At 47.0% G+C, this 10117-nt stretch overlaps 3 protein-coding genes across 3 annotated transcripts; all 3 read right to left on the minus strand.

Moving 5' to 3' along the window:
- Positions 1 to 1001: 1001 nt before the first annotated feature.
- Positions 1002 to 3082, minus strand: EYB26_000891 (uncharacterized protein; the record flags this gene model as incomplete). The annotated part of the gene is made up of 4 exons (XM_054260205.1): positions 1002 to 1100; positions 1160 to 2523; positions 2592 to 2974; positions 3027 to 3082. The coding sequence occupies 4 exons, from the start codon at positions 3080 to 3082 to the stop codon at positions 1002 to 1004; spliced, it is 1902 nt and encodes a 633-aa protein (XP_054116180.1).
- A 2079-nt stretch (positions 3083 to 5161) lies between these two features.
- Positions 5162 to 6153, minus strand: EYB26_000892 (uncharacterized protein; the record flags this gene model as incomplete). Its single annotated transcript, XM_054260206.1, has 3 exons — positions 5162 to 5316; positions 5393 to 5903; positions 5962 to 6153. The coding sequence occupies 3 exons, from the start codon at positions 6151 to 6153 to the stop codon at positions 5162 to 5164; spliced, it is 858 nt and encodes a 285-aa protein (XP_054116181.1).
- Positions 6154 to 8095: 1942 nt separating this feature from the next.
- Positions 8096 to 8638, minus strand: EYB26_000893 (uncharacterized protein; the record flags this gene model as incomplete). The annotated part of the gene is made up of 2 exons (XM_054260207.1): positions 8096 to 8192; positions 8250 to 8638. 2 exons carry the CDS (start codon positions 8636 to 8638, stop codon positions 8096 to 8098), a joined length of 486 nt encoding a protein of 161 aa, XP_054116182.1.
- Positions 8639 to 10117: the final 1479 nt, after the last annotated feature.

Here is a 10117-nt window from a genome sequence, read left to right on the forward strand (position 1 = left end):
GAATTCGGCAGAGCTCAATGGAATCGAATCGATACCGACAGACAGGCTAGGCTACAGCTAAAAAGGAGAAGTGCGTTGACAGAAATACCAGTCAGTGCTCAACTAGGTTTTAGTGGCAGGGGATATATCATAATGTCGACTAGTTATTAACTATGGTCCGCTGGCTTGAAGGCATCCAGCGACCACTGCCACTTCCACGACTGCTCCTTTGTATCCTTGTTCAGTCGACAATCTCTCTTTGCCTATATCCTCCGTACTCTCTGTATTACTGATCCATGAAATGCATCCGTCAATCTGTTTGTTATTGTTTTCACCGACCATTCGAATCCGCACTCGAGTCAAGTCATTGCTTTTTTTTTTTTTTTTTTTTTTGCTCCACTTGGCCTGTGAGCAGTCGTATGGCTGAATATTTTGGCTCATCGAGCTGTGGCAAAGTGCATCATGTCAGACTATCGAATGGCTGAGTATAACGATATCGCCTCTAATATTCCGGAGGCTGTTGTAAGTTACGTAGTTCGTTAGAGATAGAGAATTGCGGTTCTATTGGAAGATGGGCGCTCTTTTTCCAGGGCATGGCTGTCAACCACTCACTGGCAATCATGTTGATCAAATGACTGTATTTTTCCATGCCTCCGCCGATGTCAATGAATTACAGAAATGTCAACCCGGCCGCATTGAACGAATGCGCCAGGAATGCTTGCAACGGAGAACTTATTCTTGAAAGAATCCCAAGATGTCAACATGAAAAATGTCTTAAGGAGCTTCGGCCAATCGGAGTCGCGACCTGGCAGACCTCGCGCTATTCCTGATTGGGATGACAACATTGAAGTCTCCTTTTCTTCTCAACCACAACAGTGAACACTTCTTTATCCTATCAAGTCATCTCTACTAACTGGAATTGCAATAATATCGTCTCATTAAACTCATATCATAATCATATACAGACGAAGTTACGTCAAATCTATCGGCCGTTCCATTATCATCAACCTCCTTCTTTCAAATCAAACAGTCGCAGTCGTCGACGGCAAAGGAGACGCCGAAAAGGCACTCCTAATGTCTCTACCTGCCTCCCTCTCCCTGGCTTTGAACTGACTTTGACACTGTAATTGGCATTGGCATTAGCAAACTAACCTCGTATCCTTGATTTCGAAAAGCAAACCTTGTACGCATGCCGGAACCATGTGGTCCCTTTCTTCTTGCTGCTCACCAGCGGAATCCACTCGTTGCAGCTGCCACAGAGTCCTTCCCAGGTGGTAGTTGTCTTGCTACCGAATCTTTGCGTCAAGACCTGGCCACCTTCACTACTGCCGCCACCAATTGCCCAGTTATTACCGATATCCTCATTCTTCATCCTTTTGATTCTCCGAGTCTCTTTTGGCCCTTCAAATGCCTTGCCCGTCACAGCACTGACGCCATGTGAAAAGCTCTTGTCGTACCAAAATGCAGAATTCTTTAGAACCAGCCATCGCCCCGGCTTACAGATTCCGCACCATCCTTCACGTTTGTTTCCATGACCGCGCACCCATTTAGGTGTGTACAGGTCGTTCTCGAATCGCAGGTTTTGCTTGTGCGGAATCATCTCTGGATCGTCGGGGGTCATGTCCTTGATTGGCGGTGATTCTTGTTCTTCGTACAGCGGGCCTAGTAGGTCGGGAGGTTTCAGGGGATTAACGTAAAGCTTTTTGTTGCTCTCGGCATGTTTGTTGTAGCTGTCGCTTGAAGATGTTGAGACTGTTCTTCGCATCGATGAGTGGATTGGCTTCATTGGCACGCCGCTGCTATCTGCATTTGATGGGAGTAAGAAGGGTGGTGCAAGTTGATGGGTTTGTTGATATTGTTGGTATTGTTGGTATTGTTGTGGTGGTAGTGATGGTATTGGTGATGATGGCGATATTGACGGTCTGCCAGCAGCGTTGGTTGGTGGAATAATCAGTTTCGACAACATCTCGTTTCGTGTTTGGACAGAGCTTATGGGTGGTGGTGGTGGTGGTGGTTGTTGCTGTTGTACAGGTGGTGGCTTCTGGATATGACCTGAAGGAGTCTTGAGCGTGGGTGTCAGAATCATTCTCGGTTTCTTTGATACGTGCGACTCTATCGATGGACTTTCGGTTGCCGATCGCTTCTTACTGTGAGAATGATGAGAATCGTCGTATTGGCGAAAATCTTGGGTCATATCGAACGGCGGCCGCTGCACATGCAAAGAAGGAATAGGTGAGACCGACGGAGCCGAGTTTGGTATGAAAAACTCGTTCAAAGTACCCTGATAAGGCGGATCGCAGAATGATGTCATCGAGAATCCAGGTATGTTCAACTCTTCTGAAGTCAACGGTCGTATCATCATGGGGTTTGGGTTCGAGGAAGACGAAGGGTGCTGAATTATGTTGTTGTAATCGAACGGATAGAGAGTCTCGGGGTCTATTTCTGGGTATCTCATGAAACCGGTCATGGCTGGATAATGCTCATCTTGACAGGGCATAGTGCACGAAAGATTGGACAGTTGAGATTCACCATCGGCGAGGTCGTCTAACAGATTATCGTCACTTTACCTGCTCAGTCGACGTGATAACGAGGTGCCAGGAAGGAATACATACGTCCACTCAACGAAGGGGTATATGATAGCCCGCATTCCTCGAAATGATCAGAACCCGTCTGAAATTGGGCACAACTTGCAGTTAGAGAGTCGTATGGTTGCTCGTATGATTGAGGCGTTGGTTGATGCATTGCATTGGGGGGTGTTATATGTACATTTGGCACCGCGTCATGTCGCCACGGTTGCTGATATGCCGTTGTCGTCTGGGGAGTGTCTTGTGCGCGAAAGCCCGGGGGTGGTAAACGAATGCCGAGTGTCTCCATTGTCGACATTGTTTTTCTGACTGCATTTAGGGGATTTTGATACAGTTGTTGTAGTTGTTGAGGACGTTGTCTTGGTATAGGTCCTGCCGATTCCAATTCCGCTGGCGAGTGCAAATGATCTCTGGGCGACGCAATTCATCAGCATTGCCATCGTCACATGGAGGCATACGTACCGTCGGTATCCATGATTATTATTCATCTTGATTATGGTCCACAAGTTGACTGTCATGGCATCTCCGAGGCCAGGTAAGTGTCGTCAAAAAGATTAATATGATTAATAAAGGTAATGTCAACGAATAAACAAGAAAAAGAATGGAGCCAGCTCCAGAGAATCGAAAATATAGGTTTTCTATAACCAGGATGTAAGAAAATTGATATTCAAAAAAAAAAAAAAAAAAAAAAAAAGAACGTGGAACATCAAAAAGAAAAAGAAAAAGGAGACTGGAAAGAGGACAGAGAGTGTAAATATCAATCTAATCTAATGAGGCTGGCAAGACAGCAGCAGCAAGACGACAACGACAGACAACAAACCCCGTGAATTAGGATTTGTGTACACGTCTCATGTGCTGTACCTACCCCTCCAGACATATAACTAACTATATTTGCATCTTGGATCTTAAGCTCGATTAGGGTTTAGCGAGGCACATGTCACGAACCACTCCGCCACGGAGGTTCAGAAACTTAGTACGTAGACGAACTGTGAGGTTAACTGTTTTGAATATGATCATCCGCCACGATAGATAGGCCTAGTAGTCTAAGATAGGCAGGTCAGGGTCCCACAAAATAAGTTACTAGTTAGGTATTGATTGATTTGGGTATATTATTTTTGATGGATGGCTGAGGATGAACGCCGTCAAGTCAAGCGAACGAACGCATCCTCAAACCTCAAACTCACGCTCTTTTAGCCACCTATGTCGTTAGGTTTGTCAGCCAGTAACTACGAGGAATTGACACGGTATCGAATGATAACGAGCTGTTCGCTCGCACTCATACCCTTTATTTAGCTTGACATGGCATGACAACGATCAGATCCAAGAATAGCGATCAATCGAAGACGTGATTGATCCATACGAATCGAAAAAATCCTGAATCGATTGGACGATACATCTCGTTGCAAGATTCCTACATACTACATACAAACATTCGTACATACAAAGTTAACTACGTATGTACCAACTACGTAGTAGCACTACTTAGCGACCACCGTACATGTCGTTAGGGGAATGATGGCTAATCTGCACCAGTGTATCAGATTTCGACAATTCGCTCCACTTCTGTCTTCCTTGACTGTTAGTAGCATAGCCGCCGGGGGGTGACAGCACAGCACAGCAACCAACACAACAATACCACGAGAGAGAGAGAGAGAGAGATAGAGAGATTGACTGAATTGAGTAACTTAAAAGAAGTAAAAAAGTAATCACAGTCAATCTCTCTGAGTCAGTCTCGATTTGTATTTTTTTTTTCCCCCCTTCTCTTCTCAATCTTCGTTCACATGGAAAATACATTTCCGGGTTTATACGACACGTCGTATACTATTAGTTTTGTGTGGTTTGCCACCACCGTTCAGGGGGTCCCATCAATACACATGTGCCTCGCCGGTTTCAGAATACTTCACCATAGATAAGTTAGCAAAAGCGCAAGCCACGAGACATGAAAAAAAAAAAAAAAAAAAAAAAAAAAAAAAAGAGGAAAAGGAACCTCAAACGTAGGGGAGCAAAGGACACAATCTGAGACAGAGGAATTACAAATACAAGGCTGAAACTGAACACCGCCCTTTTCGGTCCCTTCCATACAGGCCTGATTCAGAAAAAGTCCATTTAGGCAGTACAAGAAGGAACGAACGCAGTCCGTGAGTTTAGTATATGTCATATTCTAGAGAAATAACTAGTTAACAAGCACGGGAGGGAGGATTATAATACGTCAATCATTCATAAGATAAGATATTTTATATTTATTAGTTGCTGATCGTGATGTATCAGAATCCGCGACAGGCTGTCTTTGGGTATAGCCTATGTCCAGAAGTATAGAAAAGAGAATATTCGCAGTGATCTCTGCGCCCATGTGACAGCAGCGCCTTTCAAGGGTCTGTCCGATATATGAAAAGAAGTAAAACGACCGAGGATGCGATGCGATGGATCGATACGTCTGAGTCTGTAACCTACCCAGAACACCATGCTAGGAAAATGCAGAAATAAAGCAAAAACAAAAAGAAATAAATGAACTCCATAGACCGGTCGAAAATGCATCTCGTACAGTATCCTTTCTTCTCCATCTCCATTAGATATTACGAAGCGAATTATCGCAATGGTCACGTGTAGTAGTGATAACTATTGCCTTGTTGGGATGGCTGCGTTTGGGGAGGCGATGGCTGCGCCGGCCGTAATGACTGTGGATATAACTCCGTATGACTATGCTGTGGTAGAGGATCCGTCGGTATTCTATCCGCCGACGAAATATGAGGAGCTTCAACGGTTAAGTTAAGTTAGCTGAATCCTTTTAGCTTATATCTGCCTGTGTCAAAGGTAGGGGGGGTACAAACCTAATTGACCAGCCAAACTGGCCCATTGCAAGCGAATCCGCGCATTCGTCAAATTATTCTGCGCACCGAAAGGATCTCGCCTCTGTATGCGATCATTCGGATCAAAACTCGGTCCAACGTCCATCGGAATCGGCAGCAGATGATGGACCTCGTGTGGTAGTGGCGGTAGACTCTTCCACGTTCTTATGCCCCGACCACTCTGCCGCTGCTGCTGCTGTTGTTGCTGCTCCTGCTCCTGCTCCTGCTCCTGGTGTTGCTGCTGCTGTTGTTGCTGGCGGGTTTGTTGTTGAGAGTAATAGGTGCCTAGATTGTGGGAGGTGACTACATCGTCCCATAGGACCCATAGTTGCAATTCTTCGACCCAGACGAGGCTGCCGTTGACTAAAAGCCAAAAGGGCGTGCTGGTGCAGTTGGCGTTGTCTGTGCTTGCTGGTCGGGGTGGGACGTCTGTCACGTCACGGAGGGCGGAGTGACTTCGTGAGTTGCGTAGGGGTGTGACTTGATTTGCTCCCTGGACAGGTAGTCAGTATCAAGTCCTTCTTTAGAAAAAAAAATGAAGAAAAGCGTACTGGAATACTGGATATAGAGCTCCTGGCATAAACGGATCGCGTAGCAGACGTCAGTGGCGACACGGGGACGTCTCGCAAGGGATTATATGCGATGTAGGTATTCTCCGGCGAGACTGGCGACATTGGGAAGGAAATAGGAGTGAAGCGACCATCTTGCATTGGCGGGCCTTCGAGGGAGGATAGGTCCTCCATGTTGTTGTTGTTGTTGTTGTTGTTGTTGTTGTTGTTTACTTACTAGTTAACTAATCACTCCTACCTATCACTTAGGTAATGATGATATAGCTTGTCCTTGAGATCGACAAGTCGACAATATATAATCAGGAAGAGTCGGTCTCATCAAGCGCCGAAGAGCAGCAAAGACCCGGAGCAGAGCTGCAAGACAAAAATCTCGTCACACGTCTCGGCAGCCTGGAAGAAACGGATGGAGGAGGAGCTGGGAACTGAATCTAAGATTAGGATGTGCCCTGAACGAACCAACCTGATCTGTGCATAGACCTAGGAGTTACTTACTACTGTAAGTTACTCTGTACTAGGATTCAAACCCCCATATCAGTCAGTAGCTTATGTATGTAGTTTAACTGTGTTTCACCAGGTGGACGAAGGATGTTACGTTGGTGTCGTCGTCGTATCTGTGCTAGTGAGGCGGCGACTTTCGTGGATCATGGATGGCTTGGACGTTGGGACATGGATTAGTTAACATTAACTAGTTAACGATGTTGGCGGGGGTCACCGACTTAGTCAGTCGCAGTCCGCAGCAGTGAAGTTAGTTAGTTAGTTAGTTAGCCAAGTTAGTTATCAGCTGTCTATTTTAGGTTATGCTTTTCTACTGAACAGTGAGTAGTCAGTTACTATGTACTGTAGCAAGTCATGCAGTGGCGGTGATTACCAAGTGGCGATACTTTCGAGTATAACTAGTTAACTAAATACTGTGGAAGAATACTGACAATGATCGGTGGCAACGGGTGCTATCGTGGATGGAACTGGCTCTTGCTTGCAGAGCATCACTGATTCTCCTATTCCATGACAATTAGAGTAAGTTCGTATGCGTTGTTGGTCACCAATGTTCTGGTAAGCTGTATAGGAGACGGCCCAAAAGAGGAAAGTGCGTGCGATTATATCCCGCCCCAAATGGGCCGAATCGTGGGAGAATTTCTATAAAAAGCAGCATGCTCCACCGACGACGATATGGAGGATATTTTTTCTTTTTCTCTGAGCGGCATACTACATACAGAGTACGTATAACTGGACGTGTATCCAGTATCCGCGAAGAGGACGGAGGATTCTTGTGTTATCGTCATTCAGTATTTAACTATTCTGTAGTTTACTGAACTACTACAGTTCTACTGAAACGCTGACGGCGTACTGTTGGCAGGCGGACCGAACGACCAATCAGCGAGACGGTACGATGACTCGTTGGATCTGGCGCGATAAAGTATGGAGGAGGAATAAATAGAGCTATGAGCTATGAATATGATCCGTCACCATCAGCATTCCACAAGGGATCAATGATGCTATCTCCCGTGGGATACCGATCACCTCAGGCATTATCAGACAAGTACTCATTAAGCAATCATATCATAGTACAGTGTAGTAAACTACTGCCGAGTCGACAATAACCAGGTCGAATGATTGAATAATATGATTAATTCGATAACTAGTTAACTAACTAGTTAAATGCCAAGATTACAAGATTCAAGATTAGGCAACAGGCTAAAAGCGCCCGTTGTTTCACGTTTAATTAAAATCTGCAGTCACCAGACTCACCACCGGGTAGTACGGAGATTTTACGGACGGTACCTGCATATGCAAGTCACCCAGTCACGCACTACGCAGTACATCGATGAGAGGATATCACGAATTTTATCAAGATGGTAATAGAATAGTTAAAATGGGAATAACGGATAGGGGAAAAAAAAATGGGTCGTATTGACTGGATTCCTCAAAAATGTACAATAAAAGGCGGAAGAAACACCACATTACAAGTCTCTATCCGTTAATTCCCAAAAAGGATATATCGAGAAGTCAAAAAATCACACAAAATTGAATTCAAAGGCTTGAATACAACAACGTCACGTAACTTGCCCCAGGCGGAAGAACATGTCCCACCCGACTATGTCCATGGTCGTCACGAAATTTAAGCCAAGAAGACGGCGGCGACGGCGGCGGCACCGGCCATCATGATGGAACCGCTGACGGCGTTGGCAGCACCAGTGAACTTGGGAGCGGCGGGGCTGTAATCTGTCAGAATATACACATCCAACTATACTACTCGGTAGAAGAAGACTTACGTGGTGGTGGACTTTCCAGGAACAGCGACGCTGGAGCTGACGGGCTTAGGAGAGCCAGTGCCAACAGCAACGACGGGAGTAACGGTGGGAGTGAAGGTGATGGTGGAGACGATGGTGGTGGGCACGCAGGTGGTCACGGTGATGACGGAGCTGCTCAAGGGAGCCACGGGGAAAGGAGCCACGGCGGGGACAGAGGAGCTCACGGCCTTGACGGGAGCAGGAGCAACGGGGACGGAGGTCACAGCAGCAGGGACAGAGGTCGCGCGAGCAGGGCAGTTAGTGACGGATGGAGCGCAAGAGGTGATGGTCTCAACGTCGTAGCTGGTGACGGTGATCTGGGCCATGGAGGCACCAGCGAAGAGAGCAAGAGCAGCCAAGGAGAAACGCATTTTGATGGTTTGTTGTTGGTTGGGTTTAGAAAAGTTCCGTGAAGGAGGTTGAGGAGAGTTGAAGAGTTGGGGTTGCTGAAAGAGCGTTGGTAGTTGGGTTGAAAAGAGTGTGGGCGACCGAGGTCAAGTTGGGCAACAGAGAAGTCTGAGTGTGTGTGAGTGAGTGAAGGGAAAGAAGAAAGAAGGAAGAGAGAGCGACTCGGGGGGTCTTTGTAGTTGGAGTGGGAAATTAGAAATGGAAGATCGCAGGAGGCCTGGGGGCCTCAATGGACCGGCTTAAGCGTTAGTGAAGTTAGCGTTTTCTCGGCCAACGCCACTCAGAGCGCGGCCCACGGCCATAGTCCTTCAATAGGCTTGGAATTGATTGTCTGTTTTGAAACGGCCAATCAGCGAGCGTGTTTAATGCTGTTTAGTGTTGAGCTAGCATTAAGAACTAGCATTAAGTCGCATTAAGTCTCATTGAGTCCATTGAGTGCTAAGTAGTATTCAGTATGTACTCTCGCACTGTCTCGGAGCGCGCCGCTGTAGCCGAGTCCGCACACTGAACGGTCCTGCCAGAATATTTCGAACGTACTACAGACAGACCGACGCTGTTGCGGCCGTCGTGTCCAGGACTCCGTGCCCGACGAGTCGCTGCACACGTATGAAGGAGCAGAGTGACATGCTGACAGCAGGATGGCAAAGTGACTTGGGCGAGATGCCGTGGTAACGTCAGTGCCCAGCGCCGTGTTAGTCAGGGGTTAAGTCCAGTGGTTTCCGCTGGCGAGTGTGATTGGCTGCCGCCGAGATTACTTCCCTTTAGAGTTTCAGAGCGAGTGTGGCGATGCAGCGCTGCCTTTGTCTATTGTGCACACTGCACAGTGGATAGGATAGTGTCACTGTACAGTAACTTACACAGTACAGTAACTTACACAGGACTCGGTAAGTTAGTTAACTACTCGACTCGTGCGTGCTCTTACGTAGTAAACTATCCGCACTTCATACAGAATACCATACGTAGTATAAACTACTGCATGCTCCGTAGAGCTAGTACAGCTATGTGATACCGCAATCACCCACGTTCTCAAGTCACAGCCAACGGTCATGCTACCGTATTACCACGTATGCACATTGTACTACGTATCCTCTGCACGTCGAACGGTCGAAGCGGTCTGATCCTTGGCGCCTCCTCGCCCTCCCGCATGCTATTCAGTTCGGTCCTAGAGGGTGGGTGGTGTTCGCCGCCCAACGAACCAATCACGCGCCGAATCGGGGGAGGTGTTCTGATGTTCAGGAGAACATCTCAAAGCGCACTAGACTTGTGCACCACGATAGGTCCAGAATCCGTTGCGGATGTCACTCGATGAAGCTTGTTTGTCGGCTATGAGTTTGGCTGGAAGTAATTGTCGCTGGCCTCGGAGACTAGAACTGCACGCCAGAGGACGAAGCGTGGCCTAGACGAACTCCTTCCTTGTCGAGTCTCCTTTTCTGGAAGCATGA

The sequence above is a fragment of the Talaromyces marneffei genome, chromosome 1, assembly GCF_009556855.1.
Source record: "Talaromyces marneffei chromosome 1, complete sequence".
Taxonomy (NCBI): Eukaryota; Fungi; Ascomycota; class Eurotiomycetes; order Eurotiales; family Trichocomaceae; genus Talaromyces; species Talaromyces marneffei.